We start from the raw sequence: 17,823 nt of genomic DNA, 5'->3' as shown, positions 1-17,823 counted from the left end.
TGTGGAAAAGAACTGATGAAGTATGAGATTTCAGTTGATATACTATATTGGTTTGAAAAATTCTATAGTTAGGTATTCAATATATTCTACAATTTTCAATTGGTCTTGTTCAAGCTATGCCTTCTATTATTAAAATACCTGTATAAAGCATGTACTGAACATAGAAGTCTGAAATTAAAAGTATACAATTTCTTATTGTATATAAAATTATTACTAGAATCTACCTGCGACTTCTTTCCTTATCTGTGTTCTATCCTAAAAATGAATGTCATAGTTAATGATTCGCAAATAGGATGGATTTTCTACAAATTCATTGCCAAATTTCATGGGCAAGTTTTTTACATAAAAAATTTTTATTTTGTATGATGCATATTACACTCTTAAAAAAATTTCTACAATTTGGTTCAAAATTTTTTTGGTCAAAGAAGAACGATTTTAAAGTAATACCATAGTATAAGGAATCCTTATACCATGTATTATAGTATAAGGAATCCTTATACTATGGTAATACCTATACTAAGAGCAAAGAAAAGAGTTTTTTTCTTCCGCTGAATACCTATATTTGTTTATAACACGGTATACAAAGATGGCGAATTTTACTTGGAGAGAGAATATTATGAAAAAGAATGATAAAAATGCTTTCAGCTGTAATAATTTAACATAATAATAATTACAACAATTTTTCCAAAATAATTTCCTTATATATCAATGGCCTAGCTGCTGAGACACGTTAATTTAAATTAAAAAAATGATAATAAACAACAGGGGCAGAAATTTCCAATTGTAAAGATATATTAACCAAGTAAGCAATAAATAATGAAAATATTTCGAAGTAAAAATTTTGCAATTTGCACCAATATTAGGGACATCTAGATTAAGGGGAATTTTTATATAAAAGGTAAAAAATTATGATTTGATATTAATTTCTGAATTTTCTTCTCATGGAAAGAATACATATCTCACCTTATAGTTTTAAAGAATATAAACAATCGTATTCGCTTTGCATACTTCTTCGAATTATTTATACTTGATTTCATCCAAAGTAACCTTAGAATCCAATCTGTTTATGCTTTTAACCCCTCAAGTTTCTCATTCATCCCCAGATCGATTTTCAAAGCATTCCCCTCGCTTTGGCGGTAAAATTCAAATGTATTCGACACGTGCCCATATCTAGGGCCATGCGCACCAATGCGCGATGCATCAGAAGAACTGGCATTTACTTTATAACGTACGAGTGTTGCCTTGCCTTTGCCGTGTCACTGCTTAATATCTGTTATTTGTTTGAAGTTTGAAGGAAATCCTGAATTTCTCTGGTAAGTTATTATTTAATAAATAGTTCGGAAAAGTTATCGTGTACAGTTATAAAGGGCATTTGGGAGACGGTTTTCTCCCACGTCCAGCAGGGTTTGGGGAAGGGAGCTTCGTCGCATAGAATTTGTGGAAGGGGTGTTCGTACCGTATTCTGGTAGGATATATTCATCCCCACGTTCCTTTTAAACCACCACCACTTTTCTCGATTTCCTCCACCACGTTTTGATTTAAACAAACGTCATCGTAGTTCGAAATGGGAGTATCAAAGTTTTCGTTTTTCATTATCGTTATTGCGATTCACAATTAGGTTTCGTCAAGGTCGTTCACCTAACGGGTCTTCCAGAATTATTGAGATTGCTCATCCGTTTTCATTTACCGTTATAGGTTTGTCCCTATTTCATCGTTGGGATGGGATGTTCGTTAACTGATTTTCATGTTTGTAACATGAGTTTTTTCGATATACCGTGATCAGTTGACTTTGGCCTATTGTTTCCTCCATATTGTAACCTTTAAAATTGTCACGTATATGGGTTTTTCCATCATCCATTTTAAATATCTGTAATTTTTCTCCTGTTTCAGTTTTATCCCGAAACTTACTTCTATCCTGTAGGTATTTTTCGAAATGTGAAGAATATACTTTTTGTTATTAAAATTCCTAGGTACATTTAGAATACAATGAAATATCTACCTTAAAAATCCCAAGAAAGCATTCGAAACCTATTTACTTTATCTGACTGAGAAAGATTAATGATTTTATAATGGAATTCATAGATTAGCACAAATAACTTTTTGGAAATGCGAATAGGTAAAGTTTTTGTTAGTATTTCTTAAACTCTTGCATTCAGAGTAAAATATTTCAAGAAAGCATTCAAACCTATTTACTCAACTGAGTGTTAGAGATAGGTTGATGACTTTATAATGGATCGATGTGCATTTTTAATTATCGTAGAATCAGTGGCGGGACCAGTGTATTGAAAACAGGTTTTTTAATTACAGTTACCAGGAAAAGTTTAAGACCTATATCAAACAGACCTGAAGATCCTACTTTTGAGAAAAAAAATGTGGATAATAAATAAGTTATAAATTTACAGAAGCTTCAACTCGATAAAAACTGAAAAAAGATTCCCTTATATTACTTTACCCAATGATTAACAGTTTATTCTTCTTAAATTTCAGAATCCAATAAATAGAAAAATACAAATAAACAAGAATGTTTTTATGGTAATAGTCCATAGGTGGAGTTATTGATAATATAGGTATAAATAAGAAATGTTTTTTACTACAAACTTAATTTTTTTGATCAATCATTAAAGATTATCACTGATTCGACAAAATATTCCTTCTGAATGCAAAATCCTAAACAAAAATTCTAATTAGTTCGAGATTTTTAGTCATTGTAAAGATCTAATAAAAAAAAGAGATGAATTCACCACATGGAGCACTAGACAAATTGAGTACAGAGAATGCTTAAACTCCGCGTGAGTATAGAGAACAGTGATGCCAAATAAGCGACAACAAGAAGGCATTGATATTCTTCTACGGGTTAAAAAACCCAAAAAAGTACCACGAAGTGGCGTGTTTTTGAAAGAATGAGACGAGAAATGTATCCGAAAGATCTGGAAAAATATCAACTTGAAGAAATTTTTATGTGATTCATTTCATAGATGAAAGGAATACACAATGTCTTTTCGACATATTTGTTAGGTAGGTAGGTAGTAGGTACCTACCTACCCTAATCGTACTGAAAGATCTTTCTACGGAAGCAGTTATTACTGGGTTAACGGTAATTACTGCACAGAATTTCTATTATTCTCTACAGTGACTACATGGGTGACACTGGTGACAGTGGGAATATACGTAGTCACTGTAATTCCGCTGTCCTAACCCAACTTAACCGAGAATCCCGGTTTACATTCTCCAAAATTTTATTAATGTAACCTGCCCAAAGGGCTATGCGTATGCTTCATTAGACTTTTAGTTCCACGATAGATTTCAAACTAAAATCAACAAGTTGATCAGCCTATCAATGTTTTGTAAAAAATCAATTTAATTGATTATATCCTTGGTTTTTCACCAGACTACAGTCTTCATCCACTATTTCATAGAATATAAATGTTCCTTCTCAATTGAACTTCACTTTTACTTCTGAGAGGTTGATTTCTAACAGATTCCGGCTGATTATCATTGACTTTTACTTTGCTTCTCGTCGTCGTAGACCTATAAGTTGGCGGAATAGCAAAAAAGCGCGATTTCAACACGATTTCCCAAGGTGAATCACTGCTTCAAATGCAATTCCGTAAAAGAGATAATGTTCTTTAATTTATTATTCAATGACGAAAACCTCATTGAAAATATTCCGCTTTAATTGGAATTATATACGTGTTGATTCGTGATCCACGATGTGGATAATTTCAAACATTTTAATCGCTATAGGCAGAAATAGATGCATAGAAAACCTGGTGTGTCTACTTATACCTGTAAAACTTTCAGACGAAACGGGAGATTTTTCAGTTTTATACCTACTTGATTTCAAGCCTAGAATATAGAAAGATTATTAATGTTCTAAGATTTCGAGGGATTATATTTAACATTTCTCTCAATTCTCGGCTCTCGTGACCTTTAAGTATAGAACAATAATATTTTATATTCTATGCTCGTAACAATCTACTAAACTTTGTCATTATATTCCATTCATTTCATTAAAAATTCGATAGGAACTGAATTTTAATTTATTGTGGAAGTTTGTAAAGTCTAAAATCAGTATTTCATTTTTAAACGGCGCCAGGCAGATAGCGGCAATTCGAAAATTTCTGAAGAGCGCCACCTCACAGAACTCTGGTGAAGCAGAACACCAAAGCAACAGGTGGGTATCTCAAAAAGTCTGAAACAAAATCTAATCCTCAGAGGAAAGAAAACATCCTCTTAGATCTAATCATTAAACACACCAGGGATTCTATCCATCTTAGGCCAAAATATCAAGTCTACCTAAGCAAAAGTCTGGAAATAAATTCGGAAAATGTTTCCTTCGAATGCTATATTTTAACTCGGCCTTTGTTGAGTCATACAAAAACTATAACATAAACAATAAGACAGCTTTGGTTCTGCTTTTATACATGGTGTTACTGAATTGGAGGTATAAAGGAAAATGAGAGATTCCTTGGATAATTTCAAGAAAAAAAAGTCTTATAAACATGGAACCGCAAACGCTTCGTTCTCGAGATACAGGTGTTTCTTGTAGTACTAATTTTTTGTGATGATTACCTGTTCCAGTTCATCCAATCTTTATTAATATTCGCTACAGATTGGCTAAATCAGTACCAAAACTCATAATTCGTTCATTCATCACAGCAACTTGATCTTCTGGTGGAAAGAAGCCGACAAAGAAGCCAGAAAAGCCATTCAAAATTAGCGTATCACATGATGAAAACTTTAAATTGGAAAATCCTATGCCATATTCAAGTTACATTTTCTCTTGAATAGAAGGAGCTATGAGAAGAAACTTAAAAAATCAAACTCTAACACCCCGTCAATCATTTTACTGCTTACAAAACAAGTTTTGAGTTACCATTTTATTCTATTCGAGTTCGTTGAAAATAGAGAAGTTGCTTCACTTTTCTCTAAAAGATATACATTAGTGACAACATGGAAACATTAATTTCTATGACGATAAAAATAAATGATTATAATGAGAACAAATCCAAAATGCATAGGATTCAATCAATGATCTAATAATATTATTATTACATCATTGGATACGATATACCTTGCTTTCTAGGCATCTTGTGGGGAATTTTCTCCAAGCAACATCTTAGAAATTAGAAACAAAATTAAATGGACCTAGTAGATTACTCTATGGTCCCATGAGTTTTGTGGCACGTGGGTACATAAAGCATACTCATTACTCATAGCTGAGCTGTCATTGCCCATTGGTCACTATAATTTGAATTATTTGTACATCTTCAAATTTGTGAAAAACCACATTATAAATGTATACCGTCGCTGTTATCAGTAGTCTTGACCAATCCTATTCATCTGAAGTGTCGAATGTCCCACTAGAAGCCGTTTTGTATTAGACCTGAACACAGATTTTTGGAATTTGATTTTTCTTCATTTCGTTGGAATTTTTCTCTGCCATAAAATGTGAAAAAAATCAGAAGAGAAACAATGAAGACTTGAATCAGGGTAATGTCGCTATCATTTCAGAAGAAATCTGTTTTTTTATCTTTCGTTGAACATGTATTCCATTAACGTATTTACTCGTTTTATAGCGGAATATATCTCTGAAACTCGAAGAAGTGTGTAGTCGCTGGTGAAAGTACGAATAAGTAGGTAACTGGGTTTAACCCCACTTTAACCAGATTTCTCTCGATTCTCGTGCTTCGACGTCTCTATCTAACGCACAGGTGGAAGCATATGTTGTCTCTCGAATTTCGTCATTTGGTATCGGTTTTGAAATTCGTTATACCACTTCCTAGAGGATACTGCCACTACTGTCTTGACTAAGCTGACTTCGCAGTTGTATTATATTGGTTTATACCACTCTTTTATATCCTCCTGTTTTTCATCCCCTCTTGCTTTAGGGGATAACCGTCAAGGACGCTTGTGTCAAGTTTGAATTTTCGGTACGTATAATTTGGGCGCTTTTTTTGAATGGATGAGCATATAATTTCATTATTGTTTTTAATTATTTCGATCAATTTGATTAATCCGAATGAAACTTTTGAACTATTTCGATGGGATTTGTGGAAAGGATTGTTGATCATGATTTAATATTTCTGAACTAGATGAAATAGAATTAATTAAACTAAAATTAGTTTTTTTTTGATTCATACAAATGATACAAAAATTAATAAATCAGTATATTTATATATGAAACACAAATGAATTATGTGAATGCATTGATTATAATAATAATATTTACCAATAATTTTCAAGTGAATATAAGAAATTACAGACATTCATTTCCTTCGTGTTTTATAAATTAAATTTTAGTTTACTCATCGAACATTAAAAAAGTTGGAAATTCGGAAATGGCACAAAAATGTTTGTTAAATCTGAACTTTTTGTTTTCAGTGAGTTGATATGAATTTCCAGCAATTTGGAGTTCCTATTTCTGCTGCTTTACCAATAGCCACTCAGTATCAAGGTGGCAAAATCACTCAAAATGTAACTACACCAAATGGACAAGTTGTGGGTCTATTGCAAGGTGGAGAAAATGGGGTTCATTACCTTAGACCCTTTGACATTAATTCCTTTGCTGCATCACAACCTAGTACAAGTAATGGCCAACAAGCGCAAACTTTGATAACTCTCCCCATAACAATGCCAGGAGCAAAACCAGGAGATCCCCAGCAGACGGTACAGATCCAAGTGATTAATCCTCAACCAATGAGCCCACCTAGTCCTAATGCTCAACAAAAATTTCACATGACGCAAATACCAATTCAAACATTTGGCCAAGGTGCTACTGTGCTTACTGTCGCTTATAATGGCAATCAAGAAGGCATCCAGATTGTAAGTAGTTCACATTTTGCTAGTTTTTGAGAACAAAATTTTGTTTATTCATTTTGATTGAAACCATATTTGAAATATAATTATTGATAGTTATTGCTTATAATTATTATTAATTCACGTTTGAATTCCAAGGTCGATGGGCAAAATGGAATACCCGAAGGAATGACAGTGGTCGCAGCAATTCAGCCCCAAGATATCCAACTCATCCAAACAGATCCAAATGAAAAGAAAGATGGACTTTTACCAGTCGCATTGATTAAAAGTGAGGTGAATAAAGATGATGCGAATCCTCAAGAGAATGGTGCACCTGTTACTGCTTTTCCTACACAATATCTCCAAAATACCTCTGTACAAGAATATCTACAAAAAATGCAACAAAACACTGCTTTACCACTCAGTTTACAACAGTTCCTCAAATTCAATGCACCAGGTATTAAACAAGAGCAGATAACTGAAGATGGAGTCTTGGAACAAGTAAGCATTTCAGCTGAAGTCGATCAAGAACAACATTTAGTATTGAACTCTGTCGATTATATGGAACATCAAGAAGAGAATCCAGAAGATGCAGATAAGAATAAGAAAAAGAAGAAATACAAGAAGAAACCAGCCAAACCAAAAAAGCCCAAGGTAGATTCATAACTAGTGAAAACAAAACAATTCTCTAAAAAAAAAATTTTTTTCCAGCCCGGCCAAGTTCACATTGCTACAGCCCTCGATGGAACGACACTTTTTTGCTGTCCAGAATGCCATATGGCATATCCCGAAAAGGACCTATTGGAATCTCATTTAGTTGGACATAAAATTGAAAGAAGATTTATATGTGATATTTGTGGTGCTGGATTGAAACGAAAAGAACATTTGGAAAGGCACAAATTAGGCCATAATCCCGAAAGACCTTTCGTTTGTTCCGTCTGTATGAAAGGTTTCAAAAGAAAAGAGCATCTGAATCTTCACTATGTCATACATTCAGGTGAAAAGACTGAAATTTGTGATGAATGTGGAAAAGGTTTTTATCGAAAGGACCATTTACGGAAGCATCAGAGATCCCACGTAACCAGAAGGGCGAAAGAACAAGCAGAGAGACAGAGTTTGTTATCTAAAGAAGGAACAGCCCAAGTCACTATACAGGTAAAAGAAATATTTGTTTTAAAATCTACTGAAAACAAGATAAAACTGGTGATTTTTGTTCAGGTCTTATTTTCAACAACTCCTGATTATAAAGAAAGAAATGTACTTTATAACGTTAATAGGGTTACATCCAGAAAGAATAACTTTTCTAATTCTGTTGCAAATCCGTTCATTCCACCAAACTTTGTAGAACAAAATCTAGTTACTCAGTTTCACACAGGGTTTATGGATATATTTTATTATTATATGTTGCTACTCGGAACTCTCCTGTCATGTATTTATCTATGATCTGTCAAATTTGTGATGCAGAAAACAGTTCTGCCAATCAACATTTTTCAATGTAAAAACCACTAAAGGATATTCATAGCAGTATTCCATGAATTTCAATAAAAATCCAGTGAATTAGAGAATAGTATATTCTAAAATAAGTTGCAGAATGGGCTCCTATTCCAACACGAATGCGAAATTTGAAAACGAGCGAAGAAGGAGCGAGTTTTGGAATGCATGAGTGTTGGAATTGCCTTCTGCAACGAGTATTAGACGATATTTTCTCTATTTCAGTCAAGTTTTGCGAAATATTGTCGAAATTCAATGAAAAATTCAGATTATATATCCTAGTGACTTTTGTATTGTATCTTGGCAGTTGGTGTGACTGTTACGAAAATTGACCGATTACGGAATTTGAATATGAATCGTATGTTTCGAATTTAGACATAATTTACAATTACACATTAAATTCGTGAATTATGTCTGACGAAATCGATTGAACACTACCAGAATTATGAGAATTTGCGAATATGTAGCAAATCATTTCTCTATATCCCCAAATTATATTATATTGACAATTATTGACGTTTGTTGAAATTTAATAGGATTGGAAGTCAGCATAGACAACCACAAAACGAAAAATATATCTGAAAACGATGCTGTAATGAATTCATTACAGTACTGTTTTTTAGAACTGTAATGAACTCATTACGATACAGAAATAGAGAAAATAATTTGTAATACTTATATTACTATTATTATTTATTTCTTTTTCGTGGAAGAATATCAATGCCTTTTGCATTTGTATTATGAATAACTATTGTGCGTTTTGATTTGCTGGCGACTCCTAGTACAAAAATTCCAAGTCTGTGAAGTAGAGAAAATCTCCTTTTATCATATGCCACATAATGTTCCGATGAATGCAAATCCAGTAAAAAAAATTAACGCCTGCTTTTGGTTTATTATTTTCAATAATGAACCTTGTTTTTAATATTTCCAATAAACTTTTTAAATCGTTTGAGGAAAAAAGTTATTGTATTTATTTTGAAATGGTGTTACATAACTCTGGTTTAGTCGTATATGACATCAACTAGATATAATCATTAGACTGCTTGAACCACTTAATGTATGCAAATAACACAGTACCTTTAACTCTTATACTAGCATTTCGATAACCAAAAATCTATTTCTTTTTTTGTTCACTTTTTATTTTTATAAATGTTTCCAATAATGATGTTCCATAACTCTTGTAGAACTCTGAGGTTGGAAAAATATATTTCCTAAACGTCGGCCAACTGACACAGTATCAATTTTCTGCTTTTTGATCCTTATGCCTCCAGTCTATTATTTCTGATATAATCTCCATAAATCTCCGTAAATAAGTCCAATATGACTTTTTTTACAGTGTAAAGAAATTAACACATCACACTTTAATTCCAACATAATTCTTTTTAACAAATAAAATTCATAGCAAGCACTATTGCAGGAATACATATGGATATCTCTTGATGCCTTATTTTTTTTTATGAAAGTTCTTCATCTCAAATCTGAGCGTTTATGGAAAAAACCAGTTTAGTTCTGCATTTTACACTTGTTAATTAAAATTTTTTATTTTCTTTTAAAATAGAATATTGCTTATAATGCACAAAGAATGGAAAAAATTTTACTCATAATGAATGTGACGAATAACTGGTTGATTTGGTCTGTCGCATACATCAATTTTCAGAATGCTTCAGTGATATAAAGAAAAGAACACTACCACCAACATTTATGATAATTTCTACAATTTGTAACCACAAGAATCTTGCAGACTAGCTTGAAAACGTGAAAAAAATCGCTTAAGTACAAAAACAATTCGGCAATATCTAAGAGATATGATAGGCTTGTTCATGTTTTTGATAGCTAAATGAAAAATATGCCCTATTCAACTAAATGAATACTTTTTGGTGGAAGCTCAATAAAAGTGTATGACTTGATTGTCATGAATAATGAAAATCTCTGCACTGCATGCTACATAACCGATATTTTTGAAGTACAAGTAATGCCATTTGTTCCATATGTACAGAGTTTTCCAATAAGAGGTTTCAATTTGAATAGCTCGCTATCTGTGCAGCTGTCGTCTTTTGACATTCGACAAGTAAAAATTCCATTCTAAAAATGGAACGATACACGCTTCAACAATGCATTGAAATTTTTAAAATTTACTAAGAAAATGGTGATAATTTTGCAGTCACAGTTCGCAAAACTAAAGCACTTTTTTATCACCTTTAGGCTTTTTTTTTGGTGCCACATGAAAGATTAGTTCTATGCTAATACTCCATAATCGATTCAAAACCTTGAAGTTCGAATTCGAGAACAGCCGCAAATGTGCGAATTGGTAATGGAAAATTTCATTAAATAGATTATGGTGCTGCAACCGTAGCCGTGGCAGCCATTTGACTGATATCGTTTTCCATCGTTAATGGCATACCTTCCTCTTTACAAATAAATTTTTAAATAAACAAGCATTGATTTGTCTTAAAATGTACTCGTTTTTTTATAAAATGAAACCTTTCATTAGAAAACGCTTTATACTTTTCTAAATTTTCTACTAATGCAAGTTAATGTCTCCCAACTGTGCAACTTGGGGCAAATCGATGACTAATTTTCAGCCTGAATCATTGTTGTGGAGAATTCATCCTAATTAGGGGTGGTAAAACACGATATGGACTTAATAAAAATTAAATAACTTTTCTTGGAAAGTTCCATTTTATTGTTCTTAGATTTTTTTCATCTTGTAAATGAAAATGTTGGATGTGTAAGGTACAAGTAATTGTTTCCAATCACTCTTTATTAATGAATGATCATTGGAATTCCACAAAAGTTGAATATCTGAAATAATTCATTATTTTCTTGAAGAATGGTATTTCATTCAATTCCTATTTAGAGGTTATTATATATTTTTCACACTAACAATATCCATCGGTAGTTTTCTCACCAGATTGGCAAAATGTCAATTAACTCCCACATTATAAACTCTAAATTACACTCTTAATTTTCAGATCCCTCAGCCGCAACAAGAAATACCTGTTCACACTCAAGCTTCCGTTATGTCATATTATGAATATCAAAAGCCTACTGAACAAGAACAAATTCCACAAATTCCTTATCAAAACGAAGGTTCTATATTACCATATCTTAATTTTCAGATGCCTACTCAACAACTTCAAATACCTGTTCAAATTCAAGTGCCCCAACATCATATCCAAATGGCAACACAACAGGAAGAGGAAAACAGCCAAGTCAGTACGGTTGTGTTACCTGCTAGCGAGGCATTGTCGATCTTACCAAACTAAAATTTACCATTTTCATCATAAGTGATCTTTTCAAACAAATATTCAGTCATGCGCGATTGGGAAAAACTTGATATATTTATCTGAGTTATCTTTATTTAGCCCAAGACTGCCTAAATCAGCCTTCAATTGAATGAATTGCATAGATTGATAATACTGTTGTTTGATCGTTGATGGTGGTCTTGAACTTGAACAAAATCTTCTGTAGTTTTGAGTGGAACATTGAATGAAATAATAACAAGATACTAACAAAGAACTTATACAACAGTATTATGGATTGAAGTAAGAAGCTCCCAAAGGATTGAAAAAACATTATTTTTATTTAGTGGATTTCTGAAAATTATACTTTTTCAACCGCACATGGCACTTGTATATATTAGATATGTATTGATCTATTTATTCTACAAATTTATATTATACACTAATACCTGAAAGGAATCTAGCAAATGTGCCCTGCACTAATAAAACATTGATTATTTTTGTCTCAGTTGAAGTTTTTATTTCATTTGATGTGGGGTACAGTGATATGGTGCAAATCAAAGAAAAATCTATATTTGTTCAATCTTCAATTATGAGAGACTTGATTATTATCAAAAAAGAATAATTTGTGTATGATTAGCATTTTTCTGCACCTGTACGATTCCTAGACTATAAGAAAATATTTTCTTGAAGATATATGATTGTTGATAAAAAAAAATGTGATATGATGAACAAATATTAAAAAATCATTAAGATAAATCATATTTGGCCTAAACAAAGTGTTTATCATATATATTGGTCAGTTTGAGTGCTTATCAGTATTAGTTTGAAATAATCATTTAAAAATTCTAAAGCATTCATGTTGAAATTTTGAATTAATTCTGTACAAATTATAGTTTTAGTGGTTTTGGGTAATAATACTGAATATTTTAATTTTTTTGCTCTGCCAGTGCTATTGGTAGAGTTTATTGGATTATTTATGAGGATTTCGTTGTCTTCATCACATTTTCATTTTTAATTAATAAAGATGGTATCAGTTCAAATATGTATAAAATCAAGTTGTTGAATGATTTTGGTTGAAATATTATTAGGTTTGTAGTTTTTATATAAAGATGACATTCTATAGAATGAAAATAAAAATTTTTATATAATATTTTTTTATTTGAACACCAACAGAATAACTAAATGTTATGAGTGTCATATAAACCATAAAAATTACTGAAAAAAATCTTTTAGAATTTTTCGAATATCTCAAAACAGAAACTAAGATACAGCAAAATATTTGATCCTGTAACTCAAGACACCCTATATTTTTCAACGTAGTGAAACCGTAATTAATTTCTATATGTTAAGAGTGTCCTTTAAACCATAAAAATAACTGAAAAAACCCTTTTAGAATTTTTCAAATATCTCTAACAGAAACTAATATACAGCAAAATATTTGAATCAGTAATTTTTCAGAAACAAAAATTGATTTGTCAAAGGAGTTAGGATATGAAAATGAAAAAAGTGTGTTCACCCTCTAATCCAAATACACTGCGCAAAAAGAAGAACGCATAATATTATGGAAATCTCAAATTTATTCTACTACTGAAGGTGTTCTCAATGATAATTATTTTTATCAGAATTATGCATGCATATGTTATCCACTTTCAACGTTTTTCTTCAATACAGATGTTTTTTCCCAGCAGGTATAAAAAAAGATGAGATTATCAGATTTTGAATGTATTGGCTCCATTCTGAAATCAGTTGTTCTCGATCAATTCTAGTGATCAATAGTTTTTCTTTCATTTGATTTTCTACACTAGATCGCTATACAACGCGAAACACGCAATTTGACCCAAGAGAAATGTGCCCAAGCGGTAGTTTTGCGAGAAGAAGGGTGGACATACACAAGAATTGCAGAAAGGTTTGGAGTTTCCCATACAAGTGTGTCCAGAATGTTGCAGAGATTCAAGGAGACAGGTATGAATGTCCGAAGACCAGGACAGGGTAGACCACGGGTAACAACTGCCATTCAAGAACGTTACTTGAGAGTTTCTTCGTTGAGACAACGGTTTGCAACCGCTCGCCACCTTCAAAATCAGCTTGAGCAAACTCATGGGGTGCAAATTAGCACTCAGACAATAAGATTGATTGGGAAACAGTTCTCTTCACAGATGAGTCTAGATTCTGCCTCTACCATTGTGATCGACGTTCCCTCGTATACAGACGTCCAAATGAAAGATAAGCTCAATGCAATTTCCTGAATACTACTGGTTTCGGGGGAGGATCGATTATGGTCATGGGCGCCCGCAGAAATTTTTCTCAGGGGGGCAAAATGAAAATTATTGAAAAACGATAAGGCGTCCATGATTTGTCATTGAAAACCGGAAAATTGTTGAGAATCCATTACTTTCCTTTTTTCCATGCCCTTTGGATTGAGAATGTAATATTGATGGTGTTGTGCTGAAAAATGAGGCAATCAAAATCTCAGGGGGGGGCCATGGCCCCCCCCTGCGGGCACCCATGATTATGGTATGGGGTGGAATATCTTTGACTGCTCGCACAGACCTAGTGGTCGTTGATAATGGAGCTATGAATGCTGATAGGTATATAAGGAACATTCTTTAAGAGCATGTAGTGCCATTTGCCCCATACATTGGTGAAAATTTCATTTTTATGGACGATAATGCCAGACCCCATCGTGCACGCATCGTTCGGGAGTACCTTGAAGAGGTTGAAGTCTCTCGAATGGAATGGCCTGCAAGAAGTCTAGATCTGAATCCGATTGAGCAGGTTTGGGACAACCTCAATAGAAGGCTGAGAAGTTCAGAAAATCATTCAGCTACTCTTAATGACTTAGGAATCCAACTCAGAGAAATCTGGGAAGTATTAGATCAGAACATTTTAAGATCACTCATTTTGAGCTCGTTGCCGAGCTGTAATTAACGCAAGGGGTGGAAATACCAAGTATTAAATCACTTATCAGCATTCCAGTATTTTGAAAATTGTTTATTGCTCTTCTTTCACATAAGATTCGGTGAAATCCTGAATTTTTCTTCCATTTAATGTGTCTTGTTTCGTTCAAAACCTTCCCGAGAGAACATAAAAAATAAGTTATAAAGTCAATGTAGAGTTAACTTTCATTAAAATTGAGATTTTCAGATTTTGTGCGTTAATTTTTTTGCGCAGTGTATGATGGAAAATTTTATAGTTTACAAGCTATGAGATTATCCATTTCTGTTCACTGTTTGACACACTTCTCATCTTTGAACCTGTTTACTTATTCTTTAACTGGACAAAATAGTTTTTTTTTAATTCTTACTAAGGTCTCCTTTAAATAGTGAAAAAAAAACAATCTTTAGATTTTCTATAGAAGGAAAACATTGGTGAATTCAGACAAAACATTTTTCTAAAGACTACAATTTATTTATTCTTCAAGGAGTACATGGGAAGCACTGTCTATAAAGCAAGCTGGAATACATTTCAGAATAGACCACTTCAATTCTAGTATTTCAATCCTATTCTTAAAATACTATCATGTTCGATTAGAAATATAAAAATTTAAAATCTATCACTTCTACATTTGTATACTTATTTTTACTTTATATATTTTGTACTTATTTTTTATTTGTATGCAATCTTAATTTTATTGGAAACAAATAATTTAAAAAATCCACAAAATGAAGCAACTGAAAAATACACTCATTAAAAATAAATACTCAGCATTAACAAACATAGACACACTTACAAACATTACAAAAATGCTTAATTATTTTGTAAAAATATTTTCCTGTTCGCATAAATCTATAAAATTTTGAATTCTTAGTATATGAATATATAATATAATAGGAAATTTTCATCACAACTCTAAATTTTTAATTGATTGTAAAAACATTTCCAGACAGCTCTAATAATGACTTTTAATTTTAAGCATTTCAGTACTGCAATATTGAAGAAAATCCCAAAACTATTGAAGTTCCATTTTCAAAAGAATTCGAATTATTCGGATATGTGTACTAAAATTAATCAATGAAAATATATAAAATTCCAATACTGCAGCATTATATTGAGTATTTTTGGTTATTTACATATTAATTCTTCCAGAATCATTTTGAAATAAAAAAAAAGGTGCTCACAACAAAAATGTATAGTAAAACTTTCCATAATTAATTCATTATTTCGAACAAAAACAATATCAATTTTGAGAATATATAAATAAAAACTTAACAGATTAAAATCCAACAAGTAACTTAAAAGTTGTACATAGTACGAAATAAAAAATAGTAAGTTTTCTGAGGTAGTATTCAATTACTTTTCGAGATTATGGCTCACAAGGCCCAAAAGTGTTTTCATACTATTTCATCACATCTTTACTGAATAGGAACAATTTTAAATTTAGCCCCAAATTTATTACTAAAATCACAGCCAAACATTTTTGGAAAAATTTAGAACACGAAATTCCACCCTCCTCTAAGAACTCAAGGTATGATTCATCGAAGAATTTTGAGAAACACTGCCACCCTGTTGGGACAGTTCTGCTTTTACCCGCCGAGCAATGTGCGACCTTGTATGTTTACGTAAATGATCCTTACGATAAAATCCTTTTCCACATTCAGGACATATGTGTCGTTTTTCTCCAGAATGTATGACGAAATGAAGAGTTAACTGTTCCTTCCTTTTGAAAGCTTTAAGACAGACTGTACATACATAAGGTCTCTCTGGGTTGTGACTTTGTTTGTGGCGAGTCAAATGATCTTTTCGTTTCAACCCAGCTCCACAGATATCGCAGACAAATCTACGTTCCATCGTATGTCCTAAAAGATGTTGTTCTAGTAGTTCTTTTTCTGGATATGCCATATGGCACTCAGGACAACAGTAAAGAGTTGAACCATCTAACGCAGTAGTTAGTCTTATTTCTCCAGGTTTAGGTCTAGGTTTCTTCTCTTTTTCAACTTTCTTTTTCTTTTTTTTCTTCCCAGTAGAAACAGTTTGAAAATTTGATACATTTGCAGCAGATAAATTAGTTAATGAATTACCTGTATTAGTTGTTAAATTATTGATTTGGCTGTTAAATATAGTATTATTCATAGAATTATTCAAATGACTTACATTAAGGGAATTATTTGTAAGCAAGTTCATATTAGAATTATGGTTGTGTAGTGTTTGTTGAGAAGCTGTCTCTTTCTTAATATTTTCAGCAGAATATTTCAAAAAATGATGTAGACTCAATGGTAGAGTAGATGCTGGCAAATGTGATAAATAATCTGCTACTGTAGATCCAGCTGAAGTGAGAGTTTGCCATGTAGTGGAAATATTAGACACATGATCTTCAGAGTTATTATGTACAATTTGGGACTGACCCTCTAGCCTTCTGTCTTGTCGGTTATTCTCCTGCTTGACCTACAGATTATTCAAAGTATGAAATTTAATAATTCCAATTACAATTTATACGTACCTTTTGAAGTGAATTTTTCTCTTCATGCTGTAAAACAGCTGCACAAATTTCCTGAGTCAATTCTTGATCAAAATGTTCTCTCTTATCATTTTTTGCAACTAACTGGCCATAATTGCTTGTATCTTGATTTAGATAACTAGTCTGATACTTATTGGTAAGAATGGGTTGTTGTAAATGAACATGTTGAGAGAAAGGAATCCCATTGGAAGTATAGCGAACATTATTTGCTTCTTGAGTGGAAGCTATATTATTGGAAGATATATTGTCCTGAGAAAATTTGGCTGCAAACTGATGAAGATTCGGAATACCGGTAGAAAAATGACTTCCAAACGATGGAAAATTCATTATTCAGAAAGCGAAATAATTGATGCTTAAGAATATTTTTTGAATGTCAAATGAATTTACAAAAATATAATCCTACATACATGCGCTTTTCTTTCATTTCACGTAATTTCTTGAAAATTCAATAAACCAAGCCATACAACACATTTCCATTTTCATTTCATCCCATTCTTCTAATTGGAAAGCTAGCGCACAGAAAATATCTTGTTATCAATGAAAGGGTGATAATCGCATACAACGCAACCCTTTCAGTTCGTTAAATATCGATTTTTTTTTCATTCAGTATGATTCTAAAAGGAAGTGAATATATCCATTCCATTTAATTGGTAAGGAGTAATCTTGAATGATAATAGAATCTTAGAATTGAGCTAGAGTTAAGGTAAAAGCAATATTTTCGATAAGGGAAATTCCGAAATTCAAATATTGGCGAGTTACCTATGAAGGAAACGGGAAACAGTCAAATATTAATTTTTGGCCCACACAAATACACTTCGCCAGTTCTTGTTGAAA

At 32.3% G+C, this 17,823-nt stretch overlaps 2 protein-coding genes and 1 long non-coding RNA gene across 5 annotated transcripts; 1 reads left to right on the top strand and 2 right to left on the bottom strand.

Moving 5' to 3' along the window:
* Positions 1-102: 102 nt before the first annotated feature.
* LOC123681996 lies at positions 103-1,205 on the bottom strand. Its single transcript, XR_006747750.1, has 3 exons — positions 964-1,205; positions 225-255; positions 103-168 (listed from the first exon to the last, which is right to left on the bottom strand). It is a non-coding gene; the product is annotated as an uncharacterized LOC123681996 (long non-coding RNA).
* Positions 1,171-12,682, top strand: LOC123681993 (zinc finger protein 182-like). 3 transcript variants are annotated; one of them, XM_045620370.1, is made up of 5 exons: positions 1,171-1,313; positions 6,385-6,825; positions 6,958-7,452; positions 7,510-7,953; positions 11,409-12,682. In XM_045620370.1, the coding sequence occupies exons 2-5, from the start codon at positions 6,394-6,396 to the stop codon at positions 11,553-11,555; spliced, it is 1,518 nt and encodes a 505-aa protein (XP_045476326.1). In that variant the 5' UTR covers positions 1,171-1,313; positions 6,385-6,393; the 3' UTR covers positions 11,556-12,682. The 3 variants fall into 3 exon arrangements, with proteins under 3 accessions (XP_045476326.1, XP_045476328.1, XP_045476327.1); XM_045620372.1 differs by lacking the exon at positions 1,171-1,313 and adding an exon at positions 5,235-5,493; XM_045620371.1 differs by lacking the exon at positions 1,171-1,313 and adding an exon at positions 5,703-5,933.
* A 2,965-nt stretch (positions 12,683-15,647) lies between these two features.
* Positions 15,648-17,745, bottom strand: LOC123682654 (zinc finger protein 300-like). The gene is made up of 2 exons (XM_045621401.1): positions 16,972-17,745; positions 15,648-16,916 (listed from the first exon to the last, which is right to left on the bottom strand). Exons 1-2 carry the CDS (start codon positions 17,314-17,316, stop codon positions 15,987-15,989), a joined length of 1,275 nt encoding a protein of 424 aa, XP_045477357.1. The 5' UTR covers positions 17,317-17,745; the 3' UTR covers positions 15,648-15,986.
* Positions 17,746-17,823: the final 78 nt, after the last annotated feature.

This window comes from Harmonia axyridis, chromosome 6 (assembly GCF_914767665.1).
Source record: "Harmonia axyridis chromosome 6, icHarAxyr1.1, whole genome shotgun sequence".
NCBI lineage: Eukaryota > Metazoa > Arthropoda > Insecta > Coleoptera > Coccinellidae > Harmonia > Harmonia axyridis.
This window is presented reverse-complemented; position numbering and strand designations above follow the sequence as displayed.

Excerpts from the sequence above, each read along its gene's own strand:
- LOC123681993 (XM_045620370.1), top strand. The coding sequence starts at position 6,394 with ATGAATTTCCAGCAATTTGGAGTTCCTATTTCTGCTGCTTTACCAATA. Across the intron at positions 6,826-6,957 it reads ATCAAGAAGGCATCCAGATT|GTCGATGGGCAAAATGGAAT; the intron begins GTAAGTAGTTCA and ends TTGAATTCCAAG. Across the intron at positions 7,453-7,509 it reads CCAAACCAAAAAAGCCCAAG|CCCGGCCAAGTTCACATTGC; the intron begins GTAGATTCATAA and ends ATTTTTTTCCAG.
- LOC123682654 (XM_045621401.1), bottom strand. The coding sequence starts at position 17,316 with ATGAATTTTCCATCGTTTGGAAGTCATTTTTCTACCGGTATTCCGAAT. Across the intron at positions 16,917-16,971 it reads AGAAAAATTCACTTCAAAAG|GTCAAGCAGGAGAATAACCG; the intron begins GTACGTATAAAT and ends AATAATCTGTAG.